Here is a 19,359-nt window from a genome sequence, read left to right on the forward strand (position 1 = left end):
TTCATCTTTCTGACTATAGCCAATTCTGAAGTGAAAGCATTGAGACTGGTTATTGTCAATCATGAAGTAGAATATTTTTATTTCATTTTGGTTCCAACTCATGTCATCGTTAGTATTTTTGCAAATCAGGTATTTTACGATGATATTCTATATGTGAGAGGTAATTTGCAGAGCTGAGGAATCATTAAATTCCTAATATCAGTTCACGATGTATTATGGGAAATGTTCTGTTGAAGCATTAGATTTGATAGGAGCTGGTATTAGATCCCCTTTGAATACCATTGCAGTGCTACATTCTGGGAATCTCATTGCATGTGTTACATTCAGTGTTGTGTAAATGATGAAAGGGCTTTATCCCTTCAACTTCAAAGCAATGTAGTAGCTGATTTGTAAGCCAATCACTGAAACTCTCTTTGCAAGGTAAATGTACCATTTAACTTTTCAATAAATAATGTCTTTGATGGCCGTTAGAGTGAAAGTGACCACCAGCCATTTTCATCCAGCCGCCCAACCTGCCCTCCCACATTCATCCTCTCTCTCCTCGGTTACCTACATTCCATCATTTCCCTTCCTCACCCTGATTCATCTGGTGCAGGCACTTGAGGTCTCCAGTCACAATTCTTCCTTTCTCAAGACAGTTTCCCCAACTCTTCCTGGATTCCACAAATATTATTCAAATAAACTTGATTCCTATTTCCATAATCTTTGATACCCTTATTAATCAAGAACTGATCAACCTTCAGCTCTGCTTTAAATGTACCTAATGACTTGAAACCCACAGCCATTTGCGTGCCAACGAATTCCACAGTTTCACCACCCACTGGCTGACGGAACTTCTCCTCATCTCAAGTTCAAGGTCAAGTAGCCTTTATTTGTCATTTTAAACCAAACTGCAAATAATGAGACAATGTTCCTCCAAACCATGATGCTATATAGAATGACACAAGACTACACAAAAACAGCATATGACAACACAAGACTGCAATATTACTACAAAACAAAAAAAACTACACTAGATTACAACCTACATGAAGTTACATAAAATAAATAAAACAATGCAAGCAATACAATAATTAATTTTAAAAAACTAGACAATAGGCACAGTAGAGACAAGTTACAATATAATAGACTCTGGATTTAAAAGTCTGATAGCTTGAGTGAAGAAATCGCTACACAGTTCATCATCCATAGGAGTCCGAAAGCTTCAACACCTATGACAATGGCAAGAGGAAGAAGAAGACTTTGCATGAGGATGTGTGTGGTCCCCCACAATGCAGCCAGCCTCCACGGACAAGGTGCACGATGAAAAAATGCCAACAATGGTGGAAGAGAGACCTGATGACTTCCTCATCCGACCTCACCATCTGCCACAAGGTCCTGCGATCTAAGACGGTGCAACTTCCAAAACCCCCCAAACCAAGCGCACGATACATCTGCTCCAGACACCATGACACATCCTCTGTAGAACACATCTCGACAACCCCACCCCTGTTCCAATGTAGGATTTCAATAAGATGAATGTTACCCTTTCTCTTCAGTTAAAAGTTCAGATTTATTGTCAGGCTCCAAACATGACATCACATACAACCATGATTTTTTTTTGAGGACTAGGCAGAATTTCTACTTAAAGAAAACAGTACTCAAGAAAAGATACATAGAAAAAGAGAGAAAGTTAACAAGTGGAAACAAACTGTAATACATAAAATAAATCTTGTTTAAAGTAAGAGTCCTTAAATGGGCTTTTGGTTGAGTTTATTGTTTTGGAGTGTGAAGGAGGAGGGGTAGCAGCTGTTCTGAGCCTAGTGGTACGAGGCTTGTGGCACCTGTACCTCTTTCCTGACGGCAGCAGCGAGACTTTATATACTTTTTTATACTTTGTACCAAAGAACATTAAAGACATTTTGCATCATGATTCATAGTCATACAGCATAGAACAGGTCCTTCAGCCCAACTTGTCCATGCCAACCAAGTTGGCATTCTGGTCTAGTTCTATGCCTGCATTTGTTCCATATCCTTCTAAGCCCCCTAATCCATATATCTGTCCAAGTGCCTTTTCAACATTGCAATTGTACCCACTTCTATCGTTTCCTCTGGCTATTCATCCCAGACACAAGTGAAAAAGGTGTCCCTTGTGTGCCTCCTAAATCTCGTCACTCTCACCTCAAACCTATGCTCTCTAGTTCTAGAATTTTCTACCCTGGGAAATATATTCTGAGCATTCACTTTATCCATGCCCTTCATGATATAATAAACCTATTCATCAAGTGAAACCTGATGTAATTTTCTTCCTGCATTTGATGTGGGTAGCTGGAGTCCCAGGTCTCACAAAGCCTAGTAGTTGACACAAGATGAGAATAAATAGAGCAGGAGTGGTCCTCAGGAACCACACCATCTCCATGTCTGTCCATCAGACCCCAAAGGTCGTTGTTGGTATTCCCCTGAGAATTGTGCAGTCATCCTGGATTAGGAAATTAATTCACCTGGAATTCAGGCTCATTTCCTTCTCCCTAGGGTGCTGGCTCTGGCCTCATTTATCCTGCAGACTTCTTCAGAATTTTCACCCCTCAACTGAAAATGGACACTGGCTTCAGGTTGACTGCCATGAAGGAGGCAAAAACTCCACAGTTTGGTAAAATGATGGAAATTATTCTCTTACGCAGGACATTGTAATCCATCCCAGTTAATGTCTAAGACAATACTGATATGAATGTTAAGATGTATGTCTATTAAGATTATCCAGTCCAATTAAAGGCAGAAGAAAGCAATGGTATGGTTGCCCCACATTTTAAAATAATCATCAAGAAAACCAGATTGTAGTCCCAGTCAGATAAGAGAAAATTAGGTGGTTAGGTTCTCCTGAATGAGGGGATGAAAATCACAGTGAACTAGCACGTTGACTGTTTATTGATGAATTCTGGATTAGGTTCAGCCCAGATCAAATTAAATACAACTTGCATTAATATTTGTGAGGACAACAGTAGAGAACTTTGATACCAAGTCGATCTATTCCTGTGGTGTCCTGAGGTAGCAGCAAGCAAGCCCAAACTCAAAAGACTTTATTCCAGTAAAAGTCTGAACACCAGTTCAAGCCCTGTGTGACTAGCTCAGGAGGAGCCGGCTCAAGTTTATATTCAGGTCGGCTTATTGACAGCCGGCCAGGTGGAGTCAGCCCCTTAGGTGGTCTTCCTGCAGGTACAGAGATCTGTACCAGCAGTAGGCTGGTGGTCATATCACCACAATTCCTGTCCTTTGGCTCCCAGAAGCAGACAAACAGAAAGTGCTAGAACTCTCACTTGTGGATTGAAGAGGTGATGGACTAATCTGGTTCTATGGGCACACCTTTGGTGTGGTTGGCATAGTAATGGTTGGATGTTAATCAACAACAGGATACTCAGTTAAACCCTGACCAAAAGCAAGGTTTAAAAACAAAACTAATTTTATCAACATGTTAATTTCCTAAATTTTAATTGATGTTTAAAAGTTTACAACTATATAAGCTTGTAGCTGTTTACAAATAGAGGGTAACACATGTTAGTCCTTCAGGAAAATTATCTGTTTAGTTCCTTTACTGTATGTCTTGTCATTTAAATGGAATAAAAATGGCCAGACAGTGATGTGAAGCAGTTTTGATCAGTCATTGCCAAATTTGAGAGGGGGTCGAGAGAGAGAGATACAAAATTCACTAGAAAGTTAAGTCACTACAAACATAATGCACATCAGATCCATGCTTGTGCTATAGGCAGTATTGTGTATGTCTGAGATCGGGACCAAGATTGCAATGCAGAGTTAAAGCTAGTGCGAGGAAATCCCCTGACCCCCTGAATAAAGAGTATTTGTATCTAAGTTACACTGCTATTTTTCTATTGAGAGACAGAAAACATTACTTTGCTGCAAAGATCGGAAGGAATAATGCAGCCTAGGGACAAACACAAAACCCCAGAAAAAGTAGTGCTGAGACACAAAAGTAAAACTGTAATAGCTACCGTTGCATGAAATTGTCCTCTTTTATTTGAATCCTATTATGTGCATCTGTGTAGTTCCTTCATGTGACATTTTGACAGCTTTACAAATAATTATCCAGAATTTACATTTATCTCTGGAAGATTTTTTTCAAGCTTTGACTTCAATTTTCTCTTTCACCTTTCTGAACATGTTGGCATAACCTGTTAAGCAATGCTGTGTGGGTAGGTAGACTTGCATCTTGTGTTCATTCTTTGATTATGGGTCCAAACAGTGAACAATGGCAGCTTTTAATTTGTCTGGATCTTCTCTGCTGGGTATGGCTGTGCTGTCATCCAGTGTTTGAAAGGGATCTCATTGAATAATGCAATTTTTATGAAATAATTGAACAGTGTTTGGTGCAGGTAACTAGGGTAATTTTTCATTCCTAGTAAGCAAAATATTCCATGGTTGCCGAGGAGAAAGTTGTTTGATTCCTTTAAAGTATTACCAATTAATGATTATGCCTGATATTTGTGGGTCTGGTGTTCGTAACAGGACTTCATCAGGAGGGTCTCTTCAAAGGTTCAGGCCTTGAGGTCAGATGTTACAGGAGATCGGGTAAGACATAGGTGAATCAGAGCCTCAAGATAGGCTGGGGGTGTGTGCGATCGACCATTGGTTGAGACAACAATAGTGTGATTACACATGGAAAAGACTGATTGTTGATACCATCATTCTTCTGTTCTTCTGCACTGGTCCTAACCTTTGCCTCATACAGCACAATGAGCAAAAGGCTGAAAACTTGAGGCCTTCAGTTCTTCAGCCAATATTTCTTGTTGAGTTACAATAGATACGATAGTAAAGTAGTTACAAAACTGGAATGGGAATCAGAGCTATTGGTCCAGTGATGAGAGTTCAAGATCTTAAACAACAGCTGCTGAATTAGTTCCAGCATATCGTCCATGAGATTTAGAATGCCATTCGTGCAAGGGAAAAGCCATCTTAACCTGGTCTCGTTTGCATTTGATTCCAGACCCAACAATGGGTGATTGAACGTGCTTCATCATATTTGAGGGATGGATTTCAGAAGTCAACATTTGCATTTGCATTCACATTCAGTAGAGAAATAAAAAAGTCACTAAAACTTCAGCAAACAATTATATTTTCACAATTTTTATTTTATGTGTAAATTATCTCATATTGGCAAAAGGTGCTCTGTCTTTTGCAGTGATAGTTTTCTCTTTTTCTTGTGCTATGTTCTTGTACTTTTCTTCAGATCCTCCACAATATGACCACTATTACACTATTCCCTATAGGTTTGTCTTATTTGTCTATTTTTTAAAATTTATTATTACTGTGCTACCTGCTGTATGAGTTGCATTGCCTGGATTGCACACAGAACAAAGCTTTGTACTGTATTTTGGTACACGTTACAATAAAACAATACATTCATTCATTACTGTGTAATTTGTTGAGTTTGCTGTAATACTGCTAATTATTTCAGTTATTGCTCATTGATGTGATCAAAGATTTGTTTATTCAACAGGTATCAGTCCAGCTGAGGAGTTCACCGCCGTCATTCAGGCAGTTTCCCCTCTTCTGTCACAATCCCAGCCTATAGTTAAACTGATCTTAGCTGTATCACGATCAAAATACTGCAAACAGGTATGAAATAAGGAGATAACCATCTTATCTCTTTGTAGAATCTCGATAGCACTGCTGCAGAAGTAAAGATTCATTTTTTTTAATTTCTGTCATAAAATGCATCAGTTATCACCCACAAATCCAGATTTTAATCATTGTTTTGGAGATAAAACATTTTTCTTTAGAATTTCATTATGAAAAATAAATACAAATGCTTAAAAATTGATGTCTTTGAAATGGAAATTCTTAGGATCTATGTCCCCATCTGATCTCTTGCTATTTTAACTAAGCTAGCATTAGAAGCATTATGAAAGATCTGTAAAAGACTTCTTATCAAATTGAACTCAATACATTTCTTTCAATGAATAAACAGTATTTGTGATTTAAGAATTACTATTTTATTAAATTAATGACTTCATAGCTGAATGTAATTCTAGTTTTTTTCTAAAAAGTCATTTAGAATATTATTACAATTTTTAAAAAGTGTTAATATTTAGAAAGTATACTTGTGGTAATATTGTAAAACATTTTATTTATATAAAAAAAGGTAGGTTAGGCTCTTTCAAAAGTAGTAATTAAGAGAATTGATACAAGTTTTTTAGAAATAAATTTTTGTTTCTTTCTGATCTCTTTAGATCAACCTGCAATGAAAAGATTGTTTTTAATTTAACAAGAATTTTAATACATATACTTTTTGTTAAGATTGTAGTGTTATGGAACTGTGATAGACCTTTACCTTCCAAGAACAAGTGGCCCTCTACCCCAGTGCCTATAACCGTAATTGAAGGAGAAAGCAAGGTGGGTCTGTTTGGCAGCCTCGTAATATTTAATAAGGATATTTTCATCTGAAAACAACACTTCCCACTCAGATAGCTGAGGAATATTCTGACCTTCTTATACCCAGAGAAGGTTGTTGACAATATCAAGATTTCTTGTAACTTTGGGATGAATGGAATTTCTTCTCATAGAAATCAGCTTTGAGAAGAAACCTTTGAAAAGAAACTTCTGCCAAATTTAGCTGTAATATTCTCAGTAGACGATATGGAAGTTATCGTGGCATTCAATCTAACTACCTTTGCCTATATCATTAAAAACAGGTTAATCATAAAGCAAATTGATTTTTTTTAGATCTGATTAGGGGTCTTAATACCGTGTCTTCCCAATCATTTGCCATTGCATTGTAAAATAATTTGTTGCTGAAAAATGCAGTACTTAACAGCTTATAACCCTTCATCATTTTTTATTACAATTTTATATTAAATTGGGTGCATTGACTCACGGACTCATGGACCGAAATGGCCTGTAATGTCTAAATGTTTTAAAAAATTTAATCTATTGATCAACCTCCCAAGAATTACGTTAGGATTTTGTTGCTGAGGATCTCCTGTGCTGATCCTATTTGGATGGTGCCAGCATCACAGCACAACATCTCAACTATTTGTCTTTGATTTTAGGCCGGAAAACTCATGAAATTTTGTATTGTTTACAGTATGCTCTTAGTAGATCCCAAAAAAAGTAAACCATTTACCACCCACAAAGTGGACCTACTTGTTCTAAGAGAAGGATGTGAGTGCCTTTTCTTGCTGGATATTCCACCAAGAGAAGATTTTTAATAAATGGGACAGCACATATAAGGAGTTCCAGCTCACATGTCGCACTGTCATGAAACAAGTTTCTCTAAGAATTCTTAACATTAGCTATGAATGGCTGTATGCAGAGCCAAGTGTATTTTCTGGCAGTTCACCCAATTTCTGGCAGAATTGGGGCAGAACCTTGTTCTCTGAAATGTTGTTTTATCGGGTTATGTACGATTGGATGATAAATAAACTTGAACTTAATGTGTGTTGTTTGGGATTAGTAGTACAAGAAAAATACAGTGCTAAGCACGTAGTGGTGTTATTTTTAATTCACGGTGAGGTGTGAAAATTACAAACCTGACTAATCAAGAGATGCTTCTTTGTTCCAGTGGACTCAGAAAACAACAATGCTATTAGAATTAGATTATAATTTGCAGATTGTGGAAATTAGATTAATACTCAAATCAAATTCACTTCTTGATCTTACACAAAATGGAAGTATTTTAAATAAAAGAATTATCCTCTCTGACAAAGACGGGGCACATATGGAGGAAACCCATGAATACTATAGGTTTGTGACCATTCAATCATAACATTAATCTATTCCCTTTTTTTTCCACATGAGCTCCACAGGTGTAGGCTCATGAGCCAGAGTGCTTGTTTCTGTGTTTTATCTCTGAAGTTAAATTCTATTGACTGACCGGAGATTTAATAGGCTTTAGTAAACTTAGTTCACGTTTTCATAATTTACAGTATTAGGAAACATGCTGTGAAATGTTTCAGCTTAATAAAACAGAAAAATGCTTAATGTGAACTCAGCTGACAAGCAAAATTAAAAGGAGTTTTTATTTGCAGCTGTTTAAAATCCCAGTTGCTTGTTTCATACTCAGCCTCCTCTGAATTATTTTTATTGGAGAAAAGTGTCTGTAATATAAAGGGCTCCATAGAAACAGCTGGGTTCAATCTACTAGGCCAATGAATATATAGAAACTGCTGGTGTTTAAAAACACATTCTGGTTAATTTGAGTCCATTGAATAAACCTATTAGATTTTTTTCAGTGAGTAAAGATGCATGAAGTGAAAATAAATAAAAAATATCAGACCTTAGAAGCTTAATTTACTATTTTTCATACTTGAATAATAATTTATTTTTAATAGTGAATTATTTTAAGCTCATTTGTGCCAGTGTTCAGCCATTGCCTAAGTTATTTGAAGATGTAGCAAACAATGTAGATACAGGGAAAGCAATAAATTAACTGTATTTGGACTTCTGGAAGGTATTTAATCAGGTGACAAATGAAGGGTTATAGCATATAATACAAATGAATGGGTTTAGATGTAATACATTAGCATGAAAGGAGAAATGAACAGACAGAAAATGGAAAGTTGGGATAAACTAGCTATTTTGGATTGGCAGTTAGTAGCTAATGGAGTATCACAGAGAGTTCAATGCTGGGCTCAATTATTTCATAATCTATATTAATGACTTGAGGGCCTGAGTGTAATGTTAATAAATTTGCAGTGGAATCAAAAATACATGGGTTATGAAGTAATGAGGAGAACAGAAAGACCATGCAAAGGGGTATGATAGGTTAAGTGAGTGGCCAGAAAGTTGACTAATGGTGTACAATAATAGAAAATAAGAGATTATCATCATTGGAAGAGTAAAACTAAAATTGCTGTAGTAAGAGATCTTGAGTTCCTAGTATATTAATGAAATAATGAAATAAGGAGTGAGGGAAGCCAATGGAATGATGTGCTTGTATTGCAAAAGATACGGATAGGAAGGTTTTGAAGCTATTTTGTAGGATGCTGCTACCAGAACTGCCAGTGTGCATATTATTTTGGTTTCTATGTTTGAAGAAAGATGTACTTGTGCTGGAGGCAATGGAGAAAATATTTACTAGATTGATTTCTGGAGTGAAAGGGTTGCTGTTTGATAGGATGGAGATGATCTTATTGAAAGATATATGGTTCTGGAGGGGAATGACAGGGGAAATGCTGAGAGATACTTCCCTTAGTTTGATATTTAAAACGAGATGTATTATCTCAGAATGTCACCCATTTCAGATTAAAGTTTGGCAGAGTTCCTTCTGTCAGAGGGTTTTGAATATTTGAAATCTTAGAGAGCTAAGGAGGAAAATTGTTAAATATATTCAAAGTGGAGATTAACAGTCATTTAAACTACAAGGGAATCGAATCTAAAGAAAGAGTGGGATAGTAGTTTTGATGCTAGGACTGCATCAACAATGAACTTTTTGAGTGGCAGAATAATCTCATGGTGTGACAGCAAGCATAATAGCGGTTGCGAACCGGCCCCACTTGTCACGCACGGTCAGCGGGGCAGCCCTGGCAAAGATAACGTCGCGGGTCCTTCTTTTCCAATACAGACCGAAAGAACGCGTACGTGCTTACATCAGTGTGACGTGAGTTCTGGAACACGAGGGACAAGCTCTGAATGGCCTTAAAGGCTGCAGCACAAACTTCAAAGTAAATCACTTGTGCTTAATAAGCTCACAGCCTGCTGACTCAGTTCTTTTTGCTGCGCTTGCGCGCAACCCACTACGTTGGGACTAATTGGCCGATTGCTACTGCTGCTCTCTTTGCTTACATTCTTGATATAGAACCTGAAAAATTACATCCTGCTTAATATAAGTATGGTTAACATATCATCACCACTTGGAAATCAAATCTCGATGGTCTAGAATGCTCCATTTTGAGCAGTTACTGCACTACACAACAAGTTTAGGTCATGGTAACACTGTTTGAAAATTAATTTGGGTCCACAAACCTAGATTTCCGGCACAAATGAATTGGCATTATGGAGAATTGGTCATTATTTCACATGCTGAATCACAAGCCACAAAGCAAATCAATTGAGGTTGAGGCTGGATCCTGTAGCCCACTGGGAAGTGACACTGTAATAGTGGGGAAGGGTTATGGGTTCAAAGCTGTGGTGTCAGGACAATATATATTATTGTTTCCAATTGGTGGAGGTGGGGTGGTATGCAGTCACTGGGTGATCAGTGGGTGGAGCAGTGTGATTGTGATTGGCAATTTTACACCTTATCTATTGGGAGTTTAATGTTGCCTCTGGTGTAGGAATCCATTTTGCCTATCAGCCTTAAATAAAACAGGGATCCAGTAGTGAGACCTTCAAAATTGCTAACACACAAAATGAAAGTGGGAAGAAATGGATTTTAAAAAGCCATGATGAGAGAAATATATCATCACCTATTAGTGCCCTTTGAACATTGAATCTCCCTGAACTGCCCTAACCATAAACCGGATCATCAAAACATATGTCTGCACTATTGAACATCACAACTTTGCATTAACTGCAACAGTAAATATTGACTTATCCTTTTAAATTTATTATCTTTTTCTGTCTCATGGCACCTTATGGTAATTTATATTATTGTTGTTTGTGTATCTTGCATGCGTGTGCAGGTGCAGCAAGTAAGAATATGGAATTCCAGTACATCTATATATTGTACTTGTGTATATGACAATAACTTCTCATATAGTCCAAACATTCTAGAAATAAATGACAACTGTTGCAAAATATACTTGAGGTTTACTCGTTGATGTGGTGCTCCCCTTGATAAAAAATTATCTGAATTATTGTTGTTTTATGTTCATATTCATGGAATATTATGTTGAAAGTGATAATTTAACTGGAATAAAGTAAAAGAATAACAGAAGAAGCCAAATTAGTCGACAGAAGTGTTTTAAGGAAATTAAAACCAAATAAGATCTTAATAATAAAATAAATCATGAGATCATGAATCTTAGATGGCATGAAAGTCAAATCTGACAGTTTTAATATTTTTACAGAGCATGAGCAACCGTTTCTACCCATATGATGTCATACATACAGATGCTATCCTCAGCTTAGATGAAGATACTGTGCTGTCAAACAATGAGGTAAGTCACCAATCTCACAAAACTAAGTTAGCAACCTGTGTTTGTTAATTTTACAAGACTATTGTTTATAATAGAGGCTTGGATTTCCTATTTTTTCCTGGCTCACCTTCCATCTTTCATAAAACATACTCATCCAAGACTACTTCATACATCCTAACATGCATTTTGCCCCCTGTATCCATTATCAATACCCTATTAATCAACACTAAGTTTTAGGCTCAAATGCTTTCATGGCTTGCCTTTCTTGATCTTGTTAGCTTCCACCTTACTCTAGCTGAGGGTATATATAAAATCATCTCCCTTTCACCCAATATTTTGGCCATGTCTTCATGCATTTAGCTTCTACATTCTGGAATTTCTTTCCTAAGTCATATTGGAAACAACCTATCTGCTTCTAATTTATCGATTCCTTTCATAGTTTGTATATTTCAATAAGATCCAGATTCAGATTTCATATTTATTGTCAGAGTACATGAATGACATCATATTCAACCATGAGATTCCTTTTTCCTGCGAGAATGGCAGAATTTACCACTTGTTGGTAATGCAAAAAAAACTGTACACAGCATATACCATGTAAACAAATTAAAAACTGTAAACTGATAATGAATATAAACAAACTGATTGTGCAATACAGAGAGAATTTTTAAAAACTCAATGAAGTGCACAAGTGAGAGTCCCTGATTGAGTTGTCTGATGGTGGAGGGGTAGCAGTTGTTCCTGAACCTGGTGGTATGAGTCTTGTGGCATCTATACCTCTTTCCTGATGACAGAAACAAGAATAGAGCATGTGCTGGGTGCTGTGGATTCTCGATGATTGCTGCTGCTCTCTGTAGAGCTCGTCGAAAGAATCAAAGACTTGTTGACCAAACCAAGGCTTTTATTAGCAAAAGACAGGAGCTCTTGACAGGTGGCCGACCAGTCCGGAATGATCCGACCTGGCTAGGGACACAACCCTTTAAGGCCCAGACAATAGGCATGGCTTAGCTCTCAGCCAATCGCTGTAAGCACAGTCTAGATACAGTAACTATATACACTATGTACATTGGTGATAGATCTGTACTATCACACTCTCCAACGGCAGCTTTCCCTGTAGATGTTCGCAATAGTGGGGAGGGTTTTGCATGTGATTTCCTGGGCTGTATCCATCCCTCATCCTTCTAAATTCTAATTATTATACTCAATATTTCCACATAAGTTAAATTCTTTATTTCCAGACCAAATTGACCTTTTTCTACACCATTTCCAAAGCCAGTATATCATTCCTCAAGTAAGGAAACCAGAATTGCCCACAGAACTCCAGGTGCAGCCTCTCAATGAGTCCCTCCAGAGGTTCTTGCGGTCATAGAAGGTCATACAGAATATAGTTCTTCAGCCAACTATATTTGTGCCAAATGTCAAGTATTGATCTTAGTGTTCACAAACAAGGACACAAAACTCTCCAAGAAAAGATAAAAGTGCTTTTTTGTGTACTGGAAACACTATGAGTATAGTTTGAAGTTCCATTAGTTAATGTACACAGTCAAAAGAACAGAGACAAGGCATGGATGATTTGGTAGAGTGAGATCTAAAACTCAAGTGGTTTATTCACATAGTACATGGACCAAGTGGTGGTCAAGTCACATTCCAAGGCTGTTCAGTCACAGGTGTACAGAGTTTACATTTTACCATATATGGTTATAGTGGACATTCCTTGGGTACTAATTATGCAAAAGATTATTGACATAAAACAATGAGGTTAATGACTTGGTATAATTGCATAATCATGAGATAACTTACAATAAGTATGGATGCTGACTTATAGGATCTTCTTTCTTTGGCTTGGCTTTGCGGACGAAGATTTATGGAGAGGTAATGTCCACGTCAGCTGCAGGCTCGTTTGTGGCTGACAAGTCCGATGCGGGACAGGCAGACATGGTTGCAGCGGTTGCAAGGGAAAATTGGTTGGTTGGGGTTGAGTGTTGGGTTTTTCCTCCTTTGCCTTTTGTCAGTGAGGTGGGCTCTGCGGTCTTCTTCAAAGGAGGTTGCTGCCCGCCGAACTGTGAGGCGCCAAGATGCACGGTTTGAGGCGATATCAGCCCACTGGCAATGGTCAATGTGGCAGGCACCAAGAGCTTTCTTTAGGCAGTCCTTGTACCTCTTCTTTGGTGCACCTCTGTCTCGGTGGCCAGTGGAGAGCTCGCCATATAACACGATCTTGGGAAGGCGATGGTCCTTATAGGATATTACACTCTTTAATATCATTTAAAAACAATATGGAATTCTTCCCCATTTCTGATTGAGAATATATGATAGAACTTACAATTTCATCTTATCCTGGTGAAAACTTTACTGTAAATCACTGTATTTTGATCACACCTTTAAAACATTAATCAAATATTCTGTTTAATACCTACCCAGAGAACCCTACCCTGAAGAGATCCTTCTCTCCCTGCTCCACCAATCAGATATTCCTATGGAATTCAAGCTACTAAGACATGCTTATTGGTTGATTTAAATTCCAGAATGATCTTGCAAAAAAAGATCACATTTAAGGTGAACCCTGCATTTCAAGAGGATCACGTTCCTAGAAAGTGGTTTGTAACACAATTTTCCATAATGCATCTGCACTGCATCAAGAAAAATAAGTGGGGAAAAAACTTTGCATTTATTTATTTACATTATATAAATAAACTTTGCGAGTGTATTTTTGGGTAATAATTTTTGAATTTTGTTACAGCAAATTTTGTTACCTGAATACCCGTAACATGGAGTCAGCTACATTTCGCCCCGTGTCCATTTTCATTTCAAAATGCCAAATTTAACATTGTAGGCTAAATGGATTTTCTCAGTTTTATTTTCCCAATTCAAACTTTATTCTTTTCTCCATGATATATTCCCCATCCTGCACTATTCTTTTCCAATCCAGATCTAATCATTCTCTCAGACTAAAGGTAAATTTCTCCTTGTTGTTATTTGTTTTGAAAAATGGCAAAATGATGAATGATTAAGAAGGCATACATATTCAAATTGTCACTTAATATCTGAGATAAATACTTAGGTTGTCAAAACAAGACCTCCAGTATGTTATTCTAAAGCATTATTACCACCTGCTTTAAGGGAAACTGAATCCATTGTGATTTTTGTTTGGGAGCACTGTGTGTTACCATCAACACATATTCATTCTTTGTAACTTTCAAGGCCTTCCTAAATTTATTTCCAGTCAATAGTTATACATGTCAACAAAATCATTTCAAGTTATCACAAAATGCTCAATCTATTTTTTTTAAGTTGCCAGTTTTATTATGTGGAAATCTTATACCTAAAATTAGATATTTTTACATTATACACTAAACAGAATTCCATCTAGCCTTTGTGAAATTCATTAGTAATCATTCAGATGAATCCTGATCACATTCATTAGTTCCTCACTAAAGGAGCAGCTGCAGTGACCAGAATGCAATTAAATGGAAATAAATTTTTTGCAACTTTTTCAAGTTTTGGGCCAATAATGGTGATGTCTTTTGTGAGGACATTTAATTCTGAATTCCTTGAAGGTCCAACCTGCAGATATTGGCAGCAATGTACTTTCTTTGGTGGCCCTGGCAGGCGCTCTGGGCCCTCAGGCAATACAGAAGCAATCTTTTTCCATGTATGTCTTTGGCAGGAGAGCTTGCATGTCCATCTTTCCCCACTGAACCATGTTCAGCTCCTTGGCAGCTGTTACATGTGGTTCTGGGGTATACCATTCATTGGAGTATGTCTTTAAGGGATGCACTCCTTCCTTGAATGGATTACAGCAAATTATCAGAAGCTGCATTCAATTAAGCATGGTGTGATGATACAACCACTACACTGGCCACATTCCTACCAGCCTACTGCAGTGGATAACCACTGTACCTGCAGGTAGGCAACCTGGGAGGATGGCCCCACCTGCCTGCTGTCAATCACCAGCCTGTATAAAGACTCAAGCTGGCTCCTTTGGAAATACTGGAGTGTACGAGTTTAAGCTAATTAAAGCCTGAGGTACAGTCTGTGGTGTTGGCATCAGAATTATTCGCACAGCAGTGCTCACAATTTAATTAGCTTAAATTAAAAGGACCATGGAGAAGTTCCTCACCATCGAGAGGCTGGATATCGGACGTTCCAGCATACTTCAAAATCTGGAAGCATGTGATTGAGGCAATCATCCACACACTGGTCTGTGATAATCAGAAGAAACTCATGATACCTTGCACCAAGCTGGGCCCACGCGCTTTCCAGGATATCCGACACTACATGGATTTCAAACCAGCAATGGCTGACCTGGAAAGCATGTACTGGCCGCCGGCAAACATATTCTACCAGGGTACTTGTTATGAGCCCAAAGGACCCCAAAACCCAGCAGGAATAGACATTCACCAAGAGACGTAGTTTTTAGACAAAAGTTGTTTTTAATTATCTTTAAACATGAAAACAGAATCAAACTTTAACTTATCTCTATTCTTAACTAACCCAAATTAATCCCCTTCTAATTCTAAGCACACGTGTATGTAATGTGTGTAAATTTAAGAAAAGTTCTTTCGTTCACAGTTCAATCTCACTTCTCCTTCTTCCAAGTTCTCTGGATGCAAGCAATTCTTATACTGTGCACAGAATTTAACATGTATAAAGTTCACCAGGCTTAGGTGCTCGAAAGGTAAATGTTTACCACTCAGGAAGATTCTTGTAGGGTTTGCAGAGAGAGGTTTGTTGTTCCAGGATTTCCACAACTGAGGTACCACCATTAGTCACCTCAATGTCTCGCTAATGAAACTTGCCCCAACAGGGTTCTCCAGATAACCTCTTTCTTTCAGACTATCACAGAGTTCTTTTCTGTTCCACTTATTCCAAGAGAAACATCAGACAGATAGCACTTCCAGACATCCGCTGCTCTGGAGCTTTCTGTTTCAACCAGCTTCCTGGCTTGTACTGTTCAGCTGCTTTCAGTGTCACACACACTAGCTGTTGCATGTGGTTCTGGGGTATACCATTCATTGGAGTGTGTCTTTAAGGGATGCACCCCTTCCTTGAATGGATCACAGCAAATTATCAGAAGCTGCATTCAATTAAGCATGGTGTGGTGATACAACCACTACACTGACCGCCAAGAAGCCCATGTGACTCTCTCACTTGTAAAAAAAAAAAAACCCACCTTCTTCAGCAAACCACAGGACTTCTCCTCTCTTGGTCAAACTGTTGTTTTAGATAAACAAAACCCAGGAGTGACCTTTCTGTGAGCACACTGTAGGTAATTTTAAACAACCAGTTTGTCTCCTCCAAACAATGGTCTATTCAATTCATGACATCATTTCAATTAGCACCAACTTGTGAAATTTGCATCACATTCTCCAGAGATCCTGCAATGTTACTGAATATGAATTCTTCAGTCTTTCAAATAAGATCTGTTTTAAAATGTGTGTAGATATGTAACCTACTGTAATCTTACCAAATTCCTCCCAATATTTATCCATTACATACTGCAGCCAGGTGAGATGGCAGATGCTTACCTGGGGGGCACTGAGAGAACTAGCACACCCGTGCACGATCCAAGCTGGGGTGACTGCTGGGGAGGTGGAGCGACTCATCTGAGGTGCCTGCGTGCAGGGCTCTGGTCGAGGGTGACTTGACAGATTGTTGGAGAACAATGCTTCCCTTGTCAGAATCATGGTGGTGGTCTGCTCCCTAGAAGCTGCAGCTCACCACGTAGAGGTCTTTGATACTCACTTCCCCAACCTCCGGCCTGGCCGACGCCAGTGACAGCAGTTGCCGAGGGGCCCCACATGGAGGAGTTGATCGCTGCTGCTGTAAGTACTGTGGGTCCCAGTGTGGATTGGATAGGCGCTCCCAAAAGAACTGGCTGGCGAGGAACTCTCATTGCTCCCAATGTGGCAAGAAAGGCCACTTCGCTAAAGTGTGCCTCTCCAAATCCACTGGGAGCACTGCGGCCCTCCACGACCAACCGAGAGCCTCTTCCGACTCTCTGGATGCCCCCACATGCAGATGCTGGGCAGCATCATTACACTGCCCATCTCTTCTGCCTGCACCACGATGTCCTTCTAGCCCGGCCGTCCAACCACACCACCGCCATGTGCTCACCATGAATGCCGCCATCTTTCATCATTCAACTTCCGCCTATACCAACGACGTCACTTCTGACACCACTTCCAGTCGAGTCGCCCAACCACACCAACGCCAAGTGCATCTCTTTGGTGCCACCATCATGGCCCAAGCACCCCAACTTGTGTGACTCACCGACCAGATGATGTAGTCAACAGGCACGTATACAAAACCGTGCACTCGCCGCACCCCATTCTCCTATAGGCACCCTCTGGTTGCTACTCGCCACAACCCTTGTGGAACAGCGACTCAGACCTCGAGGCAGACCTAGCGTCCACCACTCTAACGGAGGACATTCTCCACGCACTCGGGCACTTGATGATGGACATCGTTGTCAACGGGAAGGTAATAAAATGCCTGTTTGATAGCGGTAGTACTGAAAGCTTTGTGCACTCGCATGTGGTCCATTCGCTGAAACTCCAAGCTATTGCTTTCATGGCCCAGAACCACTCCATCACGGCACTAGAGTGCTACTTGGTGAACTTGACAGCGAGGAGGGGAACATTCCAAGGGTTCAGGCTCCTGGTCATGCCCAAGCTCTGCCCCCAGTTATCCTGGGAATAGACTTCCCGTGTCACTGCCACAGCCTCACTCTTGCCTTTGTTGGCCCAATCCCCCTCCCCACCCCACTCACCACCCACAACACAAAGTCCAGCGACTGCCCCCAGTCCACCTGCGGGCTGTCCACCCTACGGGTGCCCCCTCAATCCCTCTTCAACTACCTGACACCAGATTGTAAGCCTATAGCTACCAAGAATTGGCGCTACTGTGCGACCAACAGGACATTCATCAAGGCCAAGGTGAAGAATTTACAAAGTCCAGCACCAGCCCCTGGAGAGCCCAGGTTGTAAAAGGGGGCACCAAAATGAGGATGGTCATCGATTATAGTCCAACTATAAACCAGCACACCCAGCTGGATACCTACCCACTGCCCCTTATCGCTGACATGGTCAGCCAGCTAACCCAGTACCGTGACCTGAAGTCAGCCTACCACCAGATCCCCATCCATGCCCAGGATAAACCTTTTACCACCTTTGAGGCACTCAGGCACCTCTACCAGTTCTGCCAGGTCCTGTTTGGGGTTACAAATGGGGTCTCTGTGATCCAGTGGGACATGGACCGCATGGTAGACTAGCACAATCTAAGAGCTACTTTCCCATACTTGGACAATGCCACCATCTACGGCCATGACCAGCAGGACCATGATGCCAACCTGGAGAGATTTCTCTGGATGGCAGAGGCACTAAACCTCACTTACAACAGGGAGAAGTGCATGTTCAGCACCACCTGCCTGGCCATCCTGGGGTGTATCATGGAACATTGGTCCTGACCCCGAACGCTTGCGTCCCCTAATGGAACTGTCCCTTTCCCATGCGCTCAAGACTTTCAGCAGGTGCCTAGCGCTCTTCTCTTACTACTCCCAGTGGGTCCCCCACTGCTCAAACAAGGTCCGTCCACTGGCTCAAGCCACCATCTTTCTCCTCTCTGCAAGGCACAAGCGGTCTTAGCCCGCATCAGTCAGGACATCACCATCGCCACGAAGCATGCCATGGATGAGACCACCCCATTCCAGGAGGAGTGTGATCCCTCTTACGTTTTCCTTGCTCCCACTCTCAAACAAGGAGACAGACCCATGGCCTTTTTATCCAGGACTCTCCACAGTTCAGAGACACTCTGCCACGAAAAGGAGGCCCAGGTGATCATGGAAGCAGTCCACCACTGGCGGCACTACCTGGCTGGCAGAAGGTTCATCCTTCTCACAGACTAGCGCGCAGTGACATTGATGTTCAGCACCACCCAGAGAGGCTAGATCAAAAATGACAAGATCTTGCACTGGAGAGTCCAGCTGGCCACTTTCAGCTGCAACATCCAGTATAGGCTAGGAAAGCACAATGATTCCCCCGATGTCCTGTCCCGGACCTGTGCCAGTGCACAGTCTGAACAGCTTCACGACACCCTCTGCTACCAGGCGTCACACGCCTGTACCACTTCATTAAGTCCCAGAACCTCCCCTTCACCATCCAAGAAGTCTGGACCATGATGGAATCCTGCAGGGTCTATGCAGAGTGCAAACCGCGCTTCTTCTGCCAGCCATAGACCCATGCACTGAAGACCACTCAGCCCATCGAGTGGCTCAGCATTGACTTCAAGT

The 19,359-nt window shown here is 40.2% G+C and overlaps 1 protein-coding gene across 2 annotated transcripts in view; it reads left to right on the forward strand.

The window, feature by feature from the left end:
* Window positions 1-19,359, forward strand: part of LOC138736682 (exostosin-1-like) — a 441,690-nt gene that overhangs the window by 359,540 nt on the left and 62,791 nt on the right. For both annotated transcript variants that reach the window (XM_069886575.1, XM_069886574.1), the window contains exons 7-9: window positions 5,489-5,607; window positions 6,289-6,384; window positions 11,001-11,090. In XM_069886575.1, coding sequence (XP_069742676.1) covers window positions 5,489-5,607; window positions 6,289-6,384; window positions 11,001-11,090 — 305 coding nt within the window. The remainder of the gene's footprint in view (window positions 1-5,488; window positions 5,608-6,288; window positions 6,385-11,000; window positions 11,091-19,359) is intronic.

This window comes from Narcine bancroftii, chromosome 6, assembly GCF_036971445.1.
Source record: "Narcine bancroftii isolate sNarBan1 chromosome 6, sNarBan1.hap1, whole genome shotgun sequence".
Taxonomy (NCBI): Eukaryota; Metazoa; Chordata; class Chondrichthyes; order Torpediniformes; family Narcinidae; genus Narcine; species Narcine bancroftii.